General features: G+C 39.2%; 2 protein-coding genes and 2 non-coding genes across 7 annotated transcripts; 3 read left to right on the forward strand and 1 right to left on the reverse strand.

Moving 5' to 3' along the window:
* Positions 1–1,053: 1,053 nt before the first annotated feature.
* st8sia5 (ST8 alpha-N-acetyl-neuraminide alpha-2,8-sialyltransferase 5) lies at positions 1,054–16,984 on the reverse strand. Of its 4 annotated transcripts, none has more exons than XM_018662388.2 (9): positions 16,153–16,984; positions 11,117–11,224; positions 10,699–10,794; positions 7,151–7,243; positions 5,859–6,020; positions 5,126–5,270; positions 4,852–4,964; positions 3,504–3,596; positions 1,054–3,386 (listed from the first exon to the last, which is right to left on the reverse strand). In XM_018662388.2, exons 1-9 carry the CDS (start codon positions 16,296–16,298, stop codon positions 2,924–2,926), a joined length of 1,419 nt encoding a protein of 472 aa, XP_018517904.1. In that variant the 5' UTR covers positions 16,299–16,984; the 3' UTR covers positions 1,054–2,923. The 4 variants fall into 4 exon arrangements, with proteins under 4 accessions (XP_018517904.1, XP_018517905.1, XP_018517906.1 ...); XM_018662389.2 differs by having other exon boundaries at positions 5,859–5,945; positions 16,153–16,982; XM_018662390.2 differs by lacking the exon at positions 10,699–10,794 and having other exon boundaries at positions 16,153–16,982.
* Positions 16,985–18,629: 1,645 nt separating this feature from the next.
* Positions 18,630–22,503, forward strand: rpl37 (ribosomal protein L37). The gene is made up of 4 exons (XM_018662387.2): positions 18,630–18,788; positions 20,086–20,221; positions 20,735–20,819; positions 22,393–22,503. The coding sequence occupies exons 1-4, from the start codon at positions 18,786–18,788 to the stop codon at positions 22,460–22,462; spliced, it is 294 nt and encodes a 97-aa protein (XP_018517903.1). The 5' UTR covers positions 18,630–18,785; the 3' UTR covers positions 22,463–22,503.
* On the forward strand, positions 19,936–20,015 carry LOC127142827 (small nucleolar RNA SNORD72). Its single transcript, XR_007813904.1, has one exon. It is a non-coding gene; the product is annotated as a small nucleolar RNA SNORD72 (small nucleolar RNA).
* On the forward strand, positions 21,355–21,431 carry LOC127142826 (small nucleolar RNA SNORD72). The gene has a single exon (XR_007813903.1). It is a non-coding gene; the product is annotated as a small nucleolar RNA SNORD72 (small nucleolar RNA).
* Positions 22,504–23,353: the final 850 nt, after the last annotated feature.

Below are 23,353 nucleotides of genomic sequence, written 5' to 3' on the forward strand. Positions count from 1 at the left end.
AAACAATTTTTTTCAACAAAATACTTTTAGTATGACTTCTCTGTTTGTTTCAGTTCCATCACAGTGTTGTGCACATCTGCACCTGTCTGTAAGCCAAATCATCCCATTAGCCTTATTGCTGCCACCTGACACCTGCTAATGCAGGCATCAAGGGGTAGGGCAGAGTTTGGTCATATTGATCTTTCAACATCAGATTACCCAACCCAGGGATGACAGCAGTCAAACCTCATTTGACACAGTGAACTGAGAGATCATTCCTCCAAAATAAAAGACAAAATCTAACTTTTATCTAACTATTGCAATCATTTTTCCATAAGGTATTCTTAGTAACTGTTTATTCTTTTAAGTAACTGTTGCAACCATTCATCCATTTCTGTTTCAAACATTTAGCCATCACTATTCAAACTTCTCTGCTGACTTGCTAACTTCACAAACTCTCATTCACAACACCTGATTTTCAGCTGAGTCAATGTGTATATATTTTTATTAAATCAATATCAGATGTGATCATAATTCATCTAAAATCCATCTGAAATCTTCAGTCAGTGTTCATCATAATGCTTCAGTTACTTCCCTGTGGCTTAATAATCAGAGCTAGCTGAATTCATACATATGTCTGGTGCTTGCAAACAGGGTAGAATCTGAGGACCATAACACTAAGAGGACAACTCAGATATGATCAGCCCAGCCATCAGCCTCAGTCAGTGAGAGGACACGGATACCGGCCGCTGCTTAATAATTGAGGTGTTGACAGTAGCTTTGCTTAAAGAGCTAACTGGAGCAGACAAAGCAGAGGTTAACCTTTCTGAAATGAGACATGTTAAATTAGCATATTGTGTCCTCCGTTGCCCCTCAACAAGCACACTGTACACAAATAAATAATAATATAAATAAATAAAACCGGACATTTTGTTATTAGACTTCATATACCTGTCCTTATTTGTGGCAATTGTATTCTTTTAATATATTATTATAATTTATGAATTTAAACTCTGTACTGCACTGCACTACCACCACTCACACACAATAATAATGAATCCATGAACATACAAGTGAGAAAATCCAAACAAGTTTATTTACAAACACAATACCAGTATAAAGAATGATCCAAGAGTCAGTTAAGAAGCACTGTGTTATATATTACCTCCATTCAGCACACAGACTAGTTCCCTTCTTTTTCCATCCTTGATTCAGTTGTGTCTCTACAAGAATTTAGTGATCAAGCCAAAATTTTTTGGTGTTCCTATTCGCTGAACTTGTATCTCTTGTGCATAAACGCACAAAGAGTCTATGTGAATGACGAAAGAAAAACTGTTTAAATCTAATTAGTAATGTTGTCCTTCAGATATAAAGGAAGAAAAAAGACAAGTGCACAGCCAAGCATGAACAGATGAGTGACAAAAAATTAATTCACAGTCTCTTAAAACCTCTTGCAGTGGACAACAAAATAAAACAGTGAAAACCCAAACAGTTTTCCAGTGCTTAAATACACGATGCTTTCTTGAGTGCAAACTGAATATTCACAGTTCAAAGAGGGAGGTGAAATAATGCTTGATAAAGAGTGTTGCAACACTTTGCAAATGGGCAGCATCCATCTTCATTCTTGCACCTAAGAACTGCATCCACTATTATACAATTCACTTGGACGAAACCATTCATCGTTCTGTGAAAAGGTTCATGTATATATCTCCAAAAGCACTATGAGATTCAGTCGAGGCTTTAGTGTAAACATATTCTAGTGATCATTGAAGCAGGCACACACAAAGCCAAGTACAGAGTAAAGTCATGCACAGCATTACATGATTATGAATGGTGCTCACGGGGAATAAGACTTCACTAATTCCAAGAGAATATAAGCTGATAACTGCACGTGAACTTCTACACCTTAGAGAGTCTTAAACGTCCTTTGATTCGAGAGACTGACAAAGATTTAGTTAATGTATTTGAAGATAAGCAAAACACATGGGTGCGCTGCATATCATATAATGGGGGTGTGATATCTCGTAAGGCAGCATGGCTTAAGACATGAATGACGGCAAGAGGCTGGGTGGCTCAACAGTGCTCTGTTGTTTTACAAATTGGATGGCCTTAAAAGTCAAAGTTTGAGGTGTCATTGCAAACATTTTCTTTTTCTTCTGGCTTTTGTCCAAAACTGTGACAGAAAAGCCAGAAAAGAAAAAACATCCTAATTTCTTCCCATACACTTTTTTTTAAACCAGAGATATGAGAGGAAAGTTTAAATTGGAGAAACTAGGCCACTGAAAACAGGCCATTTCAATAGTGTTTTAAAATATTCACCCAGTGAATCTGGTGAATAGGAAATAGATTACAAAAGTAGACAATTGGATGTTACAATTTGATCATTTTTTCTTATTTTTTTAAATACTAGCTTAATATCAAGGTTTAAGCTTTGTTTTACACAAACATTAAAAGCTGCCACACCCACAGAGTGTCCAAGATAAAGAGAGAAGAAGAGAGTAGGGGGATGAGGGGGCACAAAGACACCCACTGCAGCCCTGTTTCAGCATAAATATCTGTGCAACGTTGAGTAGAAAACAACACCTCTGTACAGCAGAGCCACTAGAAAACTTCACAGAAACAACATCACTATGAAGACCACTTTTCACATTAAAAACAAGCATCCTATGGTCAGAGAGTCAAAGTCATAGTAATCTGATTGGCTGGATAAACAAATGTAGGTGCACATCAAAAAAAGAAGTATGTTGGCAATTAAAGCAAGCAACCTTCAATGTGTAGTTGAACTAGTGAGAGCAAATAAAGTGTACAAGTCTCTTTTTAAATAGGGAGAAAATAGTGAACTGTTTCATTCACTGAAATAAAACACAACAGGTAAAACTGCTTTAAAATAAACACATTAAGGGTAAAATGTTGAGCTTCCATGTTAAAGCAGAGGTGTGAGGGATCACGTGCACTGCCCCGTGTGCACATTGATGATCCCGCGAGTATGCATGTGAATGAAGTTGAAAATTTCGTGGGGCATCGCGTGGAAGCCTGGCCGTGGCTTGACGTTGTCATAGTAATGGTGAGTGATGAAGATACCGGAGGGGTTCATGGGAAACGCCCAGAAACCATAGAGGTGGACCTCCTCGCACATCTCTAAGGCGGCGGTGACCAGCATCAGGCCACTGCTGAGCCGTTTGGCCCGGACGCCCTGCACCGCCCAGAAACGCTGCACGTTGAGCAGGTACTGAGGGTGGAAGAAGAACACGCCTCTCTGGGAGTCGAAGTCATCCAGCATGTACTTGACCCTGAAAGATACATCAGTGTTGCGGGTGTTGTAGAAGGCTGGAAGCACCACTGAGGAGTTCTCGTAATTCTGGAGGACTTCGTAAAATGGTCGCCGCCATTTCTCCAGCTTCTGAAATCTGCAGAGGAGATGGAACATGAGATGACAAAATAGAAGAAGACTAGAGACAGACACAGACTGAGAGGGGCGGAGAGAGATAGATCTGCCTTCTCACTCAAGCCCATATTCACAGTACCTCTCAGTAATAATGCTTGGATTTATTGTCACCAGATCTGTTTTAGTGCCAACATCAGCTGAATACTTCTCATTAATTGGTGGTATGTTGCACCTGCAAAACAACAACAACAACAACAAAAAAAACAAGCTAATGAAGGAGTTCAAATGTATTTGATTTAACTTGACAAAATATAAACAAAGCATGCTGGTGAGACATGATGTATAGCTGCACAAATAATCAGTTCCTTCCTTCCCAAAACCAAATATACAAGGAGTAGATTAAACAGTGTGCTCGCCTGCTCTAACATAAAATGCGTTTAAACATTAAAACATTAAAAGTCTCTGTCCAGTTCTTTATGGGATTTAGGGAAGTTTACTCTCCAAACCCAGTCACACTCAATATTCAGTGTTATGTTCAACAAACACACCAGTTAGACTTCCTAAAAGCCTTTTCTCTTGTAATGTTAAAATGGACGTATACTGTTTGAAATGAGAACAATAAAGCATACATTTAACCTCTTGTCCAAGTATGGAAACTACAAGCTAAATTCCAATAAAACAGTTGGATCTTACTTTGTCTCCCATCCTACTTAAAATACTAGCACTAAGTAGTTCCACACTGCAATACAAGAACACTGTTGTTTAGTTTTGTCCGTGTCTTCTGTAAGGATCATCACATGGTGTGCATGCTGAGTTTTAAACTGGAATATGCACCTTTAGCCTCAGAGTTTTCAAGTGCACATTTAAAACAATTTTACAGGGTTACCATTTTAAAATGAGCAGGTTTGAACATTAAAAAATTTATTAATTAATTTAAAAATTGCCAACTGTTTCTCCAACCAATAAAGTGACAGTTGTCGGCTAGAAATGAGTAAAAGGCTTTTGTCTGCATGAAAACAAGGACCTGTTGTTTCAAAATGACTTATTGACCGGTCACTCTGCCATCACTGTCATTGTAAAGAGGCTTAGCAAACTGACAGGTGGCATTTAGTGTCTCCTCAAGTGCATCAAGTTAAGATGTCCCTTACAATGCTGCCTATACATAGACATGAGCATTTTAGCTGTACTGGCAAAAGTGCAAGTCTAATGTTACAAGATTTTCTATGTAGCCATAAGTCTTTGTATGTGATTGCATGCTTTATTGGCATTATCGCTAAGTCCAAGTCTTTTGGAATCATAATTACAGATGTATGATTACAGTGTGACACTGAGGGTCATTTTTGGTCAAATATAAGAGAAACATTTTCAACCAAAATTCATGTACACTCATTATAAATAATCACATTGTTAAAAGTGAACAAAATTAATTGCAATTATTATTGTGCAGCCTTCACATAATGAACACTGGAGGATTACATCTTTTATACCTAAACACAAAATCTGCTGAGTCAATTTCCTTTCCACATTTGCTGTTCTTGATGATGCCACCATTTCCAATGACAGCACATTTCTTGTACTGTGATTTGGAATACGGCATGTCCTGGATGAAACAGACAGATTTTTTGTTAATGTCAGATAGGAGGGTGCAGAAACAGATTTTATCACCAAAATAAAAAAAAAAATAAAAAGCCAATTTTCAAGAACATAGCCAACATAAAAAAGCTTATATGCAAACATGCATCAAGCAGGATATGAACTTACATCTGGGAACATCTTGAAGACCTCAGTGGTGATGGGAAGGATACCACTGGTGTCCACTTCATACCTCAGCTTGGTCCCTGCAGGAGTGTTCCTCTTGGTGGTGAACAAAAAGGAAGGAGCATTACAGCAGCGAGACAGAGACATCCTTCAGGAAGACACCAAAAAAAAAAAAAAAAGAAAAAAGAAAAAAAGGCCAGAGTTAGTTTGATCATAGAAGACTCCACAAAAGCATCAAGACCAAAACAGGCTTAACCCTTGTGTTGTGTTGACATTGGCTTTACCTCCTCACTGGGCTCACACAGACCCCACATCTGTCTGTGTAAAAATGATAATAATTGCACAATCAACCAATTTTTTGCCCCTTTACCACATTTTTTAAAACTCATTGTGTAATGCTTCTCTTTGCCACAAACTTTACTTTATTATACTTTATTACTTTATAAGTTATGTGGACTACACAGGAAAACTACATATATTCATTTAGTTTGCTTAAAGGTCCAACTACCAACACCAATTACACATTTAGAGAACATGAAAATCAGTTGTATTTAACCCACTGAATTGAAATGTAAATGTTTTTGAGCTGTTTAGGAACCTAAACTGAACACTGGGGTAAAAAGCACCACATACACTTCAGCTGAAGATGACTTTCAGCTGTGCAAACTGAGGCATAATGCGTGCAATTCATGCATGAGCTCATTTCATGAATCTAGACATTCAGAGTAATGCTTACTTGAAGTTGCTGGTCTCCTCCTTGTTCTGCTCCCACCTACACACCTGCAGGTTTCGCCATCTCTCAAACAGGTCTGAGGTTTTCACCCTGGCAGACAGGCAGAGAGACTTGTGGAATGAGGAAGGATACCCATGGCCATGTTTTTTCCGATTAACCATGTTTCTACAAGGGTAGTAAATTGAAGAAACATCATAAAAAGGACTCAAAAAGACAAACAAGGGGACAGAAAATTGCAGTGATTACTCTGTGATGGCACCACCGATGCGAGTGGATCTAGACTCGTTAATGCAAAAACAGCAGCTCCATCAAGCTCCTCCGTAAATAGCTGCCCTTGAACTGACATTCCTTCTGAGATGATTGGGAGATGTGATTTGCTCTGGGAGGCAGAGTGGCACCATTGCTTTGACTGTCTGGCAGAGTGACAGCAGCTGTTGTCTGCCACAGTCAGAGTGGCTCACAGCCACTCATCAAGCGCTCAGAATGGGTTTGACAATAAACTCTTGCAGCCTGAGGGACGCGCATAAAAGGTCACTGGACAATGTTCACATTCAAACAAGAGGAAAGATGCTGCTCATATTGCCATTAGCAGAGGTGGCTATTTGAAGAGTGTAATGAATCTGGCTGATTATCTACTGCATGATGTAAGAATGTGGTATTTACAGTGTGCAGCAGTTAGGTCTGACAAAAGATGACTTTCAGCTGCAAAATGTTTTTGATGAAATGGATCTAATGTGGCATTTGCCAGATTTGTGTTGCTCTCTCCTTCAATCTTACTTCAGTTTGCAAAGCGCGAGGATCTGTAACGTCTTGTTTGCTGTTTACTAGATAATCACAGAGTCTCTGCCACTGGATCACGTGATGATTATTTCAAAAGAATAGCGGGAAATCATTTATTCATATCCTCAAAAGTTCAAATCTGACTCTTCCATGCATAGTCACATCATCAATTCAGATGAAGCTCAATAGCGCTTCATGTTCAATGTTACTAACCAAATCATGGAAAATATGTGCCCTAGAATAGACCTTATTTGAGGTCTATTCCAGGTCTGAACTCAGACAAAAAAGGCTGCCAAGAAGCTTTTAAAGGTCCCACACACAATAGGTTTGGTTTCTGGTTCATATTTATTCCCCCAAGCCTGAAGGTTATTTACTTCATTTATATCATAAATCAACTGGTGAATTTCCTCTTTACCTACCTGCCAGGTGCTTGACGACCACCTTAGAGGAAACAGACTCATTCTAAACAAGGTTGTCCACCACAGGTGTTGGCTATGTCATATGTGAACACTCACATTGTCAGGACTTTGACGTCCATAATCTCCTGTCTGAGCTCCCTGCATGCAGTGGAGTTGTAGTCAAAGGAGCCATCATAGTTTTCCAGATACCTGGTGGGATAGACACAGTCATCCTCTGCCTAAACCTCTCCTCAGGCACAAGAGAATCAACAGAATTAACAACAGTGGAGATAAAATGCAATATATAAAATAGTGTGTTGAAAGGACACAATAAAGCAAAAAAATATTTCATATTTACTGCAAAATAGCTATGGCTTTATGAAATACTAGAATATCAGAATAGCATTGTGTGATGACAAATGACAGAAGTGATGCAACTGAGTTTAAGCGTCACAAACAGGAGAGTAAGATAGAGTTTACTGGACACTTGCACCAGATTCTTTTACATCTTAGTCTAAACCAATGTTATACACTACGTGAAGATAAATAATGCCTCTCATATTTCTATTTATTTCATTGGTTATGATGAGAACTTGCATGATTTAACACTGGTATCTTATGATTAAAATGTGTAGATGTGCTATATATTAATTTAGAAGAGAAAGAAATGCATAGCTTGTTAAAATGGTGGATTAAATGACTATAGCAGTGTAGCAACTGGTGGATATGAGAATGGGAGGGTCTGTGCTTTTGTGCCAGGCACAATAGATAGATTTATACACTCATATAGTTAACTGCATAAAAGTAATGTTGTACATCAGTTGTGCTGGCTACAGTAAAATTAATCTTCTTGATATTTTGATACATAAACACATTCACAGATGCTCATGCAAACAGGTAATCATATCATAACACAGAGGCAGGACTTTGGGGTTTAATCTTTTAAACTATAAAGAATCTAATCAGTTATTTTTAAACATTCATTACATTGAAATGGCAACATTAACCCAAAGCATACAAAAGTAATGTCTTCAGTATGGTGGTGTGACTATGTTTAGGTGAACTTGACAAAATGGTTTTGCAGACGAAGCTGAAATTCATATCAAGGTGTCAATAAGTTGCCATTTTTCTGTGCAATGATGCTTCATTTCTTGCAGCACAACATTGTATTTACATGCAATCAGCGTGCTGTCTGGATAAAATGTGTGTGTGTGTGCGTGTGTGTGCTAGTGTCTTGGGATGAGGGGGTTAGGATGGAGGTTGAAAGGGGAGAAGGAGGAAACCACCAGTATGTGTGATAATATTTGATTCAATTTGATTGTTGAAGGTGCGATCATGCTAGGCAGTGGAAAGGCATTTTTAATCAGCTTGCATAAAATTAACAAAAAACAATGACTCATCTGCACTTTGCTGAAACATTCCAGAGTTGATGGACTTGAATGTGACAATGTAACTTTTTGAAAGAGGAAATAACACATTCTTCATCTTACAAATAAAAAGCTGAATCCATATGTAAGGTATGGTAACAACAAAACCTTGCTCATGTGATTACTATCAAAAGTGTTGCTCCTACAGTCTTTCTGGGTCTGGTATGACCAGTGCCTAATGTTTGCTAATGTTAGCAAAGAAGGTAGATGTTGCCTAACTGACATTAACACTATGTTTGCCGACCTAATGATGTTTTCTGTTTGTATTTGTACTCCTGTTACTCTACATTTTTGCACGCTACAGATAAACATGCTGATTTAAAGCAGCTGATTAAACAGAATCTTGGGAAATGACAGTAAATTCAATGCACCGTTATCTTGTAATTACCACTTGTTGGCCACAGTTGGCCGCTGTTCAGCAGAAGTTAAAGTCTTCCTAAGCTGATCCAGTTTAAATTCAGTATCTTTTGATTAATCGATTCTACAATTTTTGACTTTGTCTAAATTCTACACAGATTAACTTTTTAAGGACAAAGTACATTTGAGAAATATTTAAGATCAGAGGCAAGGAACAGGGGGCACACAGAGTGGGAGAATTCTTGTTTTCTCTCTATAACTCCTAACTTAATATTATTGCATTTAAATACATTACACTAGTAAAATTGATTGGTTTTGTTTCGGTATATACCGTAACAAGATAAAACCTCTGAAATGTTTTTGACTTGCATGCAAATTCAATCTTGTTACACAGGCGTGAGGTGATTATTATGCATTAAACTGTGAGAAATGTCATATCTTTACATTAGTTGAATGATTTTGAGAGTCTCACCCCTAGAGGGTTGCTCTCTTTAGCCCCGATCTATACTTTGCTTTTTAGGTTTGGGCAGAGGGCCACATAACTGACAGTCATCTCTCTGGCTGCATTCAAATATACTTGTTTTATATTAATAAATATATTGATCCTCCTGGCAGCCTTTGGTGGACAATGCCAATGTCACATCTGTAGGACCTTAGCTGCTTTATAGAAATGTTACTTTTATTAAAAGCAGTAATCATTATTTCAAAATATACCTTTCTAAGCTATACGTGAATCTTGGAAAGATCTAAATATATTTTTTAAATTTGTACATTTTTGTTTGAGGGAGGGTGAGGGGATTTAATGCCAAAATGGTAGCGATTGCAGGGTATACTTGTTAGAATGTATGTTGGTATTTGTCAGACAGATTACATGGAGTGTGGTGTGTTGAAAGATGGATAAAATTGCAACATATTACCTGTGGCTGTGGAAGTAAATGAGGTGAGTATATAAAAAAAATTATAATAATAAAAGAACACATCAAGCAATACAATGAGGGATGCAATAAAGGAACAAGATGCTGGATGAAATCGTACAAATAAGGAACGATGAAACTGGTTGTCTACATCCACCTGATGATGCAGTGTATTTCTGAGGTTTTACTGAGAGGAGCATCTGACTTATGTAATATATCTGACGCTCTGAATAGGACGATTCATGCTTGTTTTAGCTAAGATGATGAAACCTTTGCAAGTGTTCTGTGCTCAGTTCTAAAAGCAAGACAGTAATTCACTGGATGAGATGAATTTCATCTCTTGTGGCATCCTAGGTTAAGATAATGCTGGTTCAAAACCAATTCAGGATGACAAAGAATAACTAGCATTTTACCATAGATACTGACATCTGCTCAGTGCATTGAGGATTTGGAGCTTGGAAGGGGAGGGGAAGAGAAAAATCTAGCATGTCTTCTTGTAACAAGGGAAGTAAAGTGGAAAAGGGGGGTAAATCCAGGCCGCAGAGAGAGACAATGCAGATGTGAGAAGGGGAGATAGGGGGGAGGAGCAGAGAGAAGTGTCCACACTATGTACATGGCATACACAAAGAGCTGTGCAGAACACATGAGACACAAGTTGAGGAGGACAAGGCATTTGGAAATGGGTGCTGGATGGGACACAGCGGTACGAGGAGAAGCCAGTACATCAACAGGAGACCGTGGTTCAACCAGCTTCTGGAGGGGGAGGCAGGGGGAGGGGTGGGGTGGGGGATGGGGTTTAGAGGATCTGAGGTCGAGGTGGACAGGATCAGACAACATGCAAGAGCAAATCTGAAGTGCAACCACCACTGAAAAAATATGAGAGTTTATACCTTTCAGACTAATGAAAAAGAAAGAGGCATTCTTGGGTTTCTGTGAAAATACTAAAAATGCCTTCAAACTGGCCTACCTTTGAGAGCGTTTTTTTTTCTTCTTAATATCGGCTAGGCAGGGTGTGACTATTACGGAGATCTGTGAATCTGGCTGAAAATTCTGACGGAAACATCTGTCAACATGCAGACAGGTTAAGTTAGAGTTAAATGTGTGATGTAGTCCTGCGACACCACCACCCCTGCTAACTTCCTACACCTGCAGATTTCAAAACAAGTAGAGAAAGGGAAAAAAAAGAGTGTAAATGTCTGTGTCTTGTGTCTACAGCATCTGAAGGAGACTGGTGGGCGTTAACAGCGGCCCAGTCCACACATGCAGGGCTGGGTCGTTACTACGATGGATTTAAAACTCTGTGTTCTCTTTCTCTCTCTATCTCTCTGTCTCTCACACTCTCTTTTCTCAGAGGTGTTGTGCAGTCAGTCACGCTGGAAAGGTACCTTTTCCTTCCATTTCTGGCAGGCTTCAGAGATCCATCATCCGAGAAATTAACGGGACCGGTCCAATTTCCTGTCTCGTCCCCTTTGAGTCGGCTAAACTGTTGCGCACTAGTAAGAAAATGAGTCAGTTTATTTGGGATTTGTTGTCCTTCTTGTGCAAAAATGTCAAACACATACAACCAAGCCCATGTGTTCACTCACAAAAGAATTGCACATTCGTACGCACACATACACATATACATTAAAGCTGGGGGATCAGCTTTTTGGAAAAACAGTCAAAATGTGACAGCAGACATAGTTAGAATGGATTTTCAGTTAATGACACTATGGTTTGAATGGTTAATTTATGCTCAGCTGGGCTGTTGCCACTATCCTGAGTGTGATTCAAACATTCACACTCTACAATATTGGCCTCCAGGAGTGTTAAGACTTGTAATTCAATATATTAAAGTCACTGTGATTTAAGGGAGGAACAATAATTGCTGCCAATGTTTCTGCGAATGTCAGATCATTTCAGAGGATGAGATGCCAATGGATTTGCCAAGTGTAGGTAGTATAAAGTAGCCAAATTAGACCTTCCAGTCTTTTCAGCCAAATATTGCTAATAAAGCAGATTTACACATAATGATGTGTTTAGTGCTATTCAGCCTGTGAAATCAGTTGTTTTATGTCATCTGTGGCTCTGGAGGAGCTTTATCAAGTATAATAAGATATCATTCAGATCTTGATCCATAGTAAAGAGTTAAAGTCAGGATGCATCAATTTTCACTACAACCATTTCAGTCAGAAGAGGCCATTTGGTGCAAGAGGTCACATCCTTCTGAATAATGCAACTAATTCCAGAGGGATGATGGGCATTGGTATGTTAAGAGCCTGTTTACAGTAATATACAAAGAGTCTTTTGAGGGCTTGGCCTCCTCAAGGGATAACAAGGGAAAACTTAGACAATATCAAACCCTCAAAGATATTTAATTCTCAGTTGAATGGCTGGCAGTATTCTACAATTTTATCACTGTCAACAAATCCTATGAGAAGACCAAGACCAACAATGTATAGGTACATCTGTCAGTACTTTCAATCAGGTTAAACAGGTTGCAAGTACAATAAAAAGTTTCATTTTAAAGAGAGGCTCAGTCATTTCCCAAAGCAGCTGGGCATTGTAGTTTTTAGCAAACATTCCTCAGCAGGAGTAAATTGTCTGTTTGTTCAGCTGCAGACTTGGTGCATTACATAGTCTTTAGAGCAGGAGGACTGTGTGTGTGTGTGTGTGTGTGTGTGTGTGTGAGGTTTGACTCGAGATAAACTACAGTGCCCATGTTCATCATTATGAAAAAAAATGTCACCCAGTGCAAATGGTGTGGCTCATTGATGTATTTTAATAGTTTCTGGAAGACAGAGGTCAACGGCACAGAGGAATAAGCTTTATCAGGGTATGAATTCATTATTGGTCATGGTCTTTTAATGAGATTTGTAATAAGAATAATGAAAAATATCACCAGATTTATCCTTTAAAAAGCATATTAAAGGATAGGAGTTGTTTCATCTTCATTTGCAAGCAGACTAATCATATTCTACACATCCAGATATCTGTGGGTGTACTACTTCTCCTATTATCTGACTGATTATTATGCAAGTATTCATGTGTGACTCATTTCTGTGAGTGCTCTGTGGGTGTTGCGCTAAATTCAGCAGTAGGATTGAACCCTAAGAGCCTTTCTGGGTGCATAATGCAATTGAGCATTCATCACAGAGTACTCATGTCAATACTCATCTGCAGGCACATTTGGCTTCTCTGAGTGCCACTTCAACATCTCAATAACACACTGCAACCGGCTGCAGAACAGAACACACTGGAAATCAGAGAGATGTTTATGCCTTGCTCTAGGACGTGCGGGACAGCTGTCTTTTTCTTTTTTTTTTTTAAAGAAAAGCCAATCACAGCACCATAATCATATGGTATGACATATTCTAACATAGATCATAATCATCAACAAACTGCAATGCCTGTCGAGACTTGGTTTCTATCTAAAATTCAGTGGGCTGATCAATAGCACATAAATATTATACAGTACTGATATTTTCCAAGATTGTGGCCACCAATAAAACTGTAATCAATCTCATGTTATGACTTCTGACTCACAGATCAATTCAATGTCTTGGATTCAAATGCTAAGAGCCCATTTATCTCCCGTTGACTCAATTATGCAGACAGTTCAGACAGTAATCTAAGCATTAGATTGGACAAACAACAGGCACAAAGTTGCTCTGAAGCACTAATGAGCTTTGATTCCACCCTCGAGCATTGTTAATGGGACTTGAAAGCAAGTAAGGACTTTTGCAATATTGGATTCTGTAACTCCAGTTTTTAGGTTAGGTATGATCTAGATGACCATTTACCACTGTGTGTCCAGAGGTACTTCCTGTAACTACTGAGGGCTTCTTAAGTTTGGCAGGTTCTTCATCGTCCTTATCAAAACAGGAAATTAACAGATGTGATCTCCTCTCGATCTCTGTCTTGTTTCCTCTTTGCATTAACTTTTAACCTTCTGTAAATGGTGGAAGTGCTGTGACTTATTACATTATGAACGACGTGCTGATGTACCAGAATCAATATATTCATATACAGCTCTGTCAACAGCATTTGAAAGCTGCTCTGAATCAGGAGATGCAGCACCATAAGGCACCAAGAAAGTCTGGTGTACAAATTAGTGCAGAAATTAGATTAGATGATTGGCAGGAATTGTCATCTTGTCCTCTGGGAATTTGTGGCATTTCAAATTATTTTCTGATGCTTTACAGATGGTCATAATTCATTGAAACAATAATTAATTGATAATAAAGAAAGTTGTTAGTTCCAGCCACACTTAGCTTCAAAGCCACTCATTTCTGGGTGATTCTCTAACCATCCCCCTCCAACTGGGGCCTTCGGTATTCCTCTCTCCAGCTGTGAATATTTTTAGATATTGCCCTCTTCAAGTCAAATAGAGTTGAAAGTTAATATGTCTGCTGTCACAGAAGTGTGTCACTCATTGTGATCCTTTAATAAGCTCCCTCCTTGTTCCCTGCACTGCCATTTTACAGCCCCACACTGACCACAACTTCCACAGCGTCCTGATGTCAGTTAAGATGGACAAGAGAGCTGATTCATGTGATGCTATAACATGACTCTATTGAAAACTGAATGGACAGATTCATGGTCAGATATATCAAATACAACAATAGCAGAGATGGCATAGCTGCACTTCAATGGGCGTCCTTGTACATTTAGAGAAGAGCCCTTTGCATTTTCATCTGGCATGGATGTATACACAGAGTGATATGTCTACACTGTTAGTCCCTATGCTTTCTCTCGGTTTATGCACCCAACTGTCTCCTTTGCTGCAGTCTGGTAATTTACAGAGATGTGTTTTTTTTTCCGTGTTGCCCTAGACCACAAGAGCGCATGATAAACGCCCTGCCAACATGTTCCCAGGCCTGCATGGGGAAGAGGTTGGGCGCGGTCGAACCCATGTGGACAACGACTTGTGACTGTTTATGACTGGAGAGGATGTCATCAGATGACGTCTTCTCTCTTTTCTCTCCCTCTCTCTCTCTCTCTCTCACACACACACACATGCAAACATACTCATTTCATCCCTCTCTCACTCTTTCCATCTCCTTCCTCGCTCTCTCTCTCTCTCTCTCTCTCGCTCTCTCTCTCCCCCACTTGCACTGAGGTGTGTGTGCAGACAGACTGTAGCAAAATGGCTGCCGCTGAGCCCACTGGTTTCTGTTGTGTGGCTTGTTTCCCCCCCTCTCTCAGAGGGCTTGAGTGCTATTGGAGCAAAGTAAGGTTGTGTGTGCATGTGTGTGTGTGTCAGGTTTGGATTCATGCATCTCCCTCTGCAGAAGTCAGGATGCCATGAATCCACATTGAGTATCCAGACCAGCCCAGCAGGGTGGCAAGGAGGGGGGGAGGGGGGTTAGCTTTGTGGGGTGGGGGAGCTTTCAGATTGCAGCACATGTATGTTTGCTTTAAAGCAAGCATACATGTGCTGTCTGTAAAAAAATATCTGGAGGTGGGGGGTGGGGGGATAAAGTTTTCTGATTGTTTCTTTTGTGTAGATTTTTTTTTTGGTGTTCTTCATAAACCACCTAAAGCTCAAACATCCCGGCTTCTCAGCATCTGCTCGTCTCACACTGAAATTTTCTCCGAATGTGAAGGAAAGAGGGGCTGCAATTTAGTAACCAAATGGTGGTCTTTTAAATTGGTTTCAAAAAGTAGACTACCAACCAGGATTCAGCTCAAGAACCCGAATCAGGGACTTAAATACTGTTACTGTTGCAGAGGTGTTATAAAACTTGGCTCTGCAGTGGCTGTGTGTGCTCTGAGTGCAGCCATGGTCAAAAAAAAAGAAAAGAAAAGAAAACAACAACAACAACAACAAAATACCAATAAGAAATACACATCATCTTAATCATGTTGCTATCTGTTATCATCATCAGCTCCAATAGCTTTCAGTTGCATTATGATAATCTGATTGCCTCTGTTAGATGTAGGCTACGACCAGTCAAGAAACGGCTGAAACGGAAAAAATCAAATAAAGATCTTTGGAGAAGAAAAAAGAAAAAAAGAAAAAGAAAGGGAAAACCATTACCATACACAGCTGGAGCACTGTGTATGGTATGAATGTGATGCTTCATTTTCAGAAAATATCAAAAAAACAAATCCAATGGAAACTGTTTCTATGTCACTGGGAAAAAAAGATGGATGGTTAATTGCTTTTGTTCTTTTCAGCCATTAAAGCCTGTTTTCCCCATGCGTCCCCACATGTACGACTACTCCCATTTAAACCGAGCAGTTAATCAATGTATCATTCATTGTTTACCTCGCACCATTCAGTCTATAATTGGGATCAAAGCTGAGGAATAAGGCTATGAAGGCATGCTTTTAAAGTCTGAATATTATCATTACAGTGTGGCCAACTCTCTTCCAAACAGCGAGGCCTGCGATCTAATTGCCTGTTGTTGATGGATTAGAAATAATCAACACTTACCTCTTAATGTAGTTTTTCCCATAGAGAATCTGTTGCAATAGCGTGACGAGTCCAAATGCGCAAATAAATATGAAACAAAGAGATCTATTGCCGAGTATATCTTTACCCGACGATGGGTCGGAGTATCCCATTCTTCGGCGCAGCATCCAGGGCTGACGGTGACACCCGGTTAGGTGTCTCTCTCCGCTGCATTCAGGACCGGGAGAGCAGGTGTCTTATACCCGCTGGATTGGACATTGTCCATCACCTTCACTAAGCTGTTTGACTGCTCTCACGCCATCGCATCATCGGTGCTGGATCAGCATCGCAATGTATCGCCAGTTGTGATCTCAGTTATAAACAATTAATGCTCCCTGCATCCAATTCTGACGAAATAAATCCTATATACAGGCTATGTGTATGTATTTCGTGCACAAACGGGTGGAAAAGCATGAAATGTCCCGGAGGAAACTCTTGATTTCTATCGAATATCGTGCGTTATGCTTGTCTCGACGGGGTGCAGCCGCTCGGTCGGAGGCAATGCGATCCAGATTTATCCAAAATAACGCGCTCAAATGGCGATTTGTCCAGAATAAATCCCGGAACGTTTAATCAGATAAAGAGAGTGCCTCGATGCCGAGCACGTTTCTTTTTACTTTAAATTACTGGTGCGAGCTGCGACGGGAGAAAAGAAAAAAAAACATCCTCTATGCTTCATCTCAAATCTGAGCAAAGCTGCGTGACTGAAATGTAAAAGGAGGAGGATGCGCCTTTTCTCAGCCTGGCAGTCGGGGGCGCGCCGCGTTTCATTCAGACGCTCCTTACTCAGCCAAAACCCAAGGTCATGGTCTCCTTTTCAATGATGCACCTGCGCACTCACTGTATCTACAACAGCGCAATACACCGCACTCCTTTAATTGTTTCATTTAACTGTTAGCGTCTCCACACCTTTAACATTACTGCAAGCGAAACCCTGATAGTACGAGGCAGTAGTAGGTGGATGTGACAGAAGAAATACCTGCCTATATGCCCAGTTGTTCAAGACTTAGATACTTCCAAACTTTGATAAGTCCTCTGTGTTTGCTGACTTTGTCAGTGTCTGGGAGATGTCTCCTACTGCAAACAACCAGATTACTATCAAATTAAATTAAATGTGAATGTCTTTTCTTTTTTGACCCATAGATAATCATATCAGACTCTCTTGAAACATGTATAATTGCCCTGACCTCAAGTCAACAGTGAGGTCTTTTGCAGACACATAGACACAAGGAATACACATCTTTGTTACTTTAAAGTCACCTACAGCAGCTGTATCCTACTATCAAAGTCAAATGGACTTAATAATGTTTGAATTCATTTTAACCCTTTCATCCATGAATTATGAAATCCTCAGTCAGGATTTTTTTTAATTCTTCTTTGTGAAAAAAAAAGAGCTTCATTTTTTTAAATACTGTTTTTTTCAAGGAGTTTCTCATGTGTCCACTTGGGTGGACTGCATGGGTTTGAGTTTCGTGAAGAGCTATGTATTTAACAAATCAATCAATAAAATTCTATATTATGTAAAAATAAAAATAATGTTAATTTCTAATAATGTTAAACTAATGTGTTCACATATTTTGATACTGTTCAGCGCAATGTAAAAACACTGAACATTGCTCCTGACACATTAGATTCTCAGCATCCTCAGCTCGACTGTCACTATTGCTAGCATTTGTCAATACTTGGCATTAGCATCATCCCCAGGCCATCCCTGTAGGCCTTTCTATCATGTGCTGTACTTGAGCTCTACAAAATATAAAAGACACTAACTGCTTTCATAATGGAACTAATCTGCATATAATTTTGTTTTTGTTACAAAATCTGCAAGTTACATTCTAATAACATGAAGCAGTTGATTCACAGCCAGAACAGATACTACAGATGAAGGATTTTCAAGAAAAGTCTGCATTTTAATCCACTGACAAAACAGCTGCTTATCAGTCACTCATTCTGTCCCATATTATTTCAAACTGTGCAATATCAGTATACAGTTCAGTCAGTTTCTATGTATATAGTCCTGTGTATATTGTTCTTTTGTTTATATCTTTGTTGCATTGTCTTGTGTGTACTGTTTTGTATTTATATTCTTAGAATATTGTCTTGTTTATATCTTATTTGGTATTTTACTTGTATTAATGACTTTTTCTATTTTTTACAATCTCTGCTGCTGCTGGAACAATGTAAAGTTCCCTTCTGTGGGACTAATAAAGGATTATCTTATCTCGTCACAGTAATAGTATGAAATGTAGTTGAAATATAGCCAGCAATGCATGATGTCAAATCTAGTGGATGGAGGATTAATTGTAATTTCCTCTTAATATAAAATCAATATTTGGAAATTTTAACAATAGTATTACTCCTTAGATGTTACTTGATGTTAGCATTAAAAAAAAAGTTTACCTGCAGGGGTCTCCTTCTACAGAGGGATTGGCAAGATATTCTTGTGCTTAAACAAAACGCTGCTTTGCGACGTGCCATTAAACTCAGTAGTAGAGTAGGAACGTAAAATGCAACATGTAGTTACATTTCTGTGTTACACCGGAAGCCGCACGGATGTAATTTGATGCAGCGCCAGCTCCTCTTCCGGCCTCTTTTCCCATAGCCACCGGACGAAAATGGTAAGCTGCAACGCTGTCAGACACAAATCTGCAAACATCTGTTTAATATGCCGTTAATCTGACACGAGATGGGGGTTTTTGTTGTCGGATAAACATTGTTACCGTTCGGATGAACTATTTTTGAGACGAAGCCCCATTTTGATAAGAATTAACGTTTTTCCTGTCAGCGTTTATTTGCTGTCGCTAGCATTGTGGTACAGAGTACAGATGAGGTTTAATTCACCCGGGAGACGACGGGATAACGTTAATATCACCTTTGAATTGCTTCGGTTGTACCTGTTAGGTGAGCAAGCATAAATTAGTGGCAGTTTTGTCTTTTAACGGTAATAGCAGGCTCAAAAATAGGCTAACTAGCACTTGCATAGCCGGCTAGTTTCTACATGTAGCATTGAATGTGTTTCCTTAGGTGAGCGTGTACACTGAAAACAGACTTTTAGGCGCTTCTCAGTCGGCAACTATATTCCATTTCACCTTATACAATTACACTCAGTGACTGTTAAAACAAGCAACACTTAGACTGATGTTATTAATGCAACATATTCACACTCTTTACTCAACAAATTAGAGGAATGTGGGATGCATTCATTCAGTGTCACAAACACCATCACATACAAGATGAACAGACATGTTCAAATATAATTGTTTCTAACACAAGTACTATTACTAAAACTAAACAGGGAAAATTATTTTTTATCTGAAATCTCCAGTAGAAAGTACTACCAGGGTTGTCCTCCATTAAGATATTGTTTAATATAAGACACTTTTAAAACTGCTTAAAGCTGAACTTATCCCAGCCTGGGACAAGTAAACATATAAACAAATATAAACTGTCGTCCTACTGTTTGTCCGGTTGAAAAATGATGTCTCACTAGTAAAAGTTAGGTTTGGCGTTGCTGAATTCAAAATCCACTACACAGACAATAAACTGCTTTCTAATCTCTCACCAAGAGACACTTTTAAGTGTGGCAGTAACATTCAATATTATTCCTTTGTTATGACAATGTTCCAGTGATTTGAAAGGGACACTAGACCATAGATGCTATGAAATGAAGTACAATTCAGTAGTTTTGCACTCACTGAGGCAGTGATGTCCAGTGTAATTGCATCTCTCACACCCAGCATCAAATGATTGTTGTCAGGAGTCGGAGTCTTGTCAATGATGTCTTCAAACACAAATGTCTGAACAAATGACTCTCTGTGATTCATTCTTCTTTACTGAGACAAGGCAGACAGGGTTTGCACATGTCCTGATGAGTTTAGGAATTGTTTCTGATTTGTGGTGTCTTACCTTTTCCAGACTAAGGGGACATCATCTTTCGGTAAACGCCGGAACAAGACGCACACCCTGTGCCGTCGTTGCGGGTCCAAGGCCTATCACCTGCAGAAGTCCACCTGTGGCAAGTGTGGCTACCCCGAGAAGCGCAAGAGAAAGTGTAAGGCACCCACTGACATGTTTTGATAATAAGACTGTCCTTTTATTTAAAGCATTGTATGTGAGAGTGTTGTTGAACCCAAAGTGGGCAAGTAAACATGCGGGAGCTACTCATTTAGCATTTAGTGTTTTTTTCCAAATAACAGGGTATCAACAGGTCTTAGTCTTAAAACGCTGGTTTCTGTCTGCCCGAAAACAGGCATTATTAGGTATTAAAAATGAATTTGCAAAAGTCTTGAATATCCTCTTATTAGATGCAGGCTAGGGTTTTTGAGAAGAAACCATCATTATTCTCAGTCATTCTTTTGTTCATTCTTATCAGGAAAAACATACATGTTTTAGTTGTGTCACTTAACTATACTCTAGCCTTAGACCAGGAAAAGTCGGCATTTAAATTGTGTAACAGTATGAATTCTGGATTAATACCCAGTGTCATTAGTCTGGTAAATTACCTGACTCTACATTGACGTGAATGTCCAGGCTGCCCTGATTCATAGACATGTTTGTCTTGTAGACAACTGGAGCGCTAAGGCCAAGAGGAGGAACACCACTGGGACTGGCCGTCTGAGACACCTGAAGGTTGTCTACCGCAGATTCAGGTATGATGTTTTGATGGAAGAGATTCAGCAGAGTTAGATGTGCTGCCGTGAAGAGCCAATTCTTCTATTAGAGCTTGTTTACTCCCTCTGCTTAAATCAAATGTTGCTCGAGTCTTTGTGTCACAAAGGTGAAATGTGTGTGTTTACTCCCTTGGTATCAGTAATACAAATGATGAAATGTCATCTTGATGCTAATACTTACACGAGGCTGTAAACTGAGTATCTGTGGTTACGTGGCCCATCCACAATGCAAGTGGGCCTCAAGTGGACAGTTAGTTCTTGATCATTTTGGAAAGGACTTGCATGTAGGAGAGTCTCTCACTTCCATTCAAGATAATCAGAAATCAGGGTAAAAAGAGAAACTGTCCATACTGCCTAATGTGTTTTTAAGCCCAGCATTGGTGGTGTGCAAGGTCACTTTAACAAGTGGTTTCCCAAAAATAGGTTTTGGCAGAGAAATGCTGTTTGTGCTTGTCCAAATACAATATTGGGATTCTGTTGCCAACCAGCCTGTAGTCTTAACACTTGTCGATGTTGCTTACCTGTGATGGTGAAAAAAAATGTCTGAACAAATGAACTCAAATGATATCAGTCTTTTCTCTGAGGTAAGCAGCATCATAAGACAAGTTCAGTGACATTAAATTGGAAGCTGTGGTTGCTAGATTGGGCATGGTGTGTATCATTTGGATATTTTCTAGCAATATTGCCATAAATCATACTCTGATGCAAGTAATAAGATGGAGATGGACACAGCACAGAGTTCAGTTGGCTCAGCTTCACACACAGTGATGATAAATTGTCAAAATACAAGTGCACTTTCACTTTTATTGCAACTGTTAAAACATTGTTTCTCCTCCAGTTATTAGTCTGTCACATGATGAAAGACTCACTTGTGTTAATGTAACATCTAAAAGACTTATTTTATGACTATGTATACAATGAAAAGTAGTTGAAGTTAGCCTTTGAGAGTTTCTGTGTTCAGTGGCCCAAAACGTACAAATGCAGTAGATAGTGCCTCAGTGAAATGGAGTCCAGGTTCTGTCAGGGCAGGTTTTTTGATACGTTCCATTACAGGTGTAACTGATAATGATGCAGGGATGTAATTAACCACTTCCAAGATGCTGGTATTGTGCACTCTGCGTTTTACTGGGACACCTCATTGGAACTGAGTCACCATCTCAACGTGTCTTTTCCTGAAATTCCAGCTTGTTGTTCTTGCAAAACACACCATCATGATCAGTTTGTGCCAAGATGCTACTGACTTGCATCTGTTTAATCTTCTGTCTAAACAAGTTAGGGAGAAATAAATGTTGAGTTGATCATCAGCTTTCAACAGCTGCAGAAACCATAACCCAGCTAGTTGAGTAACTGGCCTGTATCTACCACCAGTAGACTGTGTGGGCTATAGTAAAGCTTTTAGCACATTCGTCAGTAAGTCTAAGTAAGTGATCAGGTATTTTTGTGGAATAACAAATACAGTGACTTGTCAGTTTTTACCTCTGAGTCAGAATAATCTAATTTCTTGCCACATTTTTGCATCAACTTCATGTTTTTTTCCTCCTTTATTTTCCAGGAATGGTTTCCGGGAAGGCACCACCCCCAAACCCAGACGCGCTGCAGTGGCCGCCTCCAGCTCATCCTAAAAGACACATTTTTGGTTAAATAAATGTGATGTTAAACAAGAGTTTCAGTCTTGCCTTTTGATCTTTTTACCTTTTTGTCCAGCCAGTGATGGCTAAAGACAGAGGTCACAATTGGTGTCATCAACAGATTGAATATACACATGGTGTCAAGACTTAATTCCCATTTTGGTCCATTCTCATTGTGCAAATCTCAAAAAGTTTCAAATATTATGTCAAAACTAAGAGCACAACCTGAAATAAAGGGTGTTTTTGGAAATGTATTAATGTTGGAGGTTTTCTTACAATCACCTGTCATGGAAATCCTACCTCTCCAAAGAACATGATTACAGTATACAAAGGCTGTGTTTAAATTAAAAAAAAATCAATTGATCAATGATATCTTACCTTCAATTATTTGGACATAATCACAACTGTCTCATCAGGAGTAAATGCACAAATGTCTTGTACTAAAGGGTAATCCACTTATGCGAATGTCATGTAAAATGTCATATTTCATGTACAGTTTGGTGAGGCCTTTTCATCAATATCACCACACATAATTAACACAATTGATATAAAGGCACCTTATGAACAGAGGTAATTTATTTAATCTTTTTACATCAAATATACTTTATGTTTACCAATACAGTACTTTTTGTCTCTGGGAAACCATTGGAAAATAATCCTTAAAATCCAAATAATCCTTGAATGCTCTTGCAGCTCTTTGAGATAGAACAGCATTTTGTAATCAAGAGAGAGTCTGTACAGTGAGTGGGATGAGTTTGATCCCTGGGGCTCTGTAACATCCAGAAACACTTACAGGGTCTCAGGCAGTCTCTCTAGCAGTGCTCTTGCAGTTCCAGGATAAATTGCAATCTGAACCCTTACTGGCAGAGCAGCAGTTTTCAAACA

The sequence above is a fragment of the Lates calcarifer genome, linkage group LG9 (assembly GCF_001640805.2).
Source record: "Lates calcarifer isolate ASB-BC8 linkage group LG9, TLL_Latcal_v3, whole genome shotgun sequence".
Lineage (NCBI taxonomy): Eukaryota > Metazoa > Chordata > Actinopteri > Centropomidae > Lates > Lates calcarifer.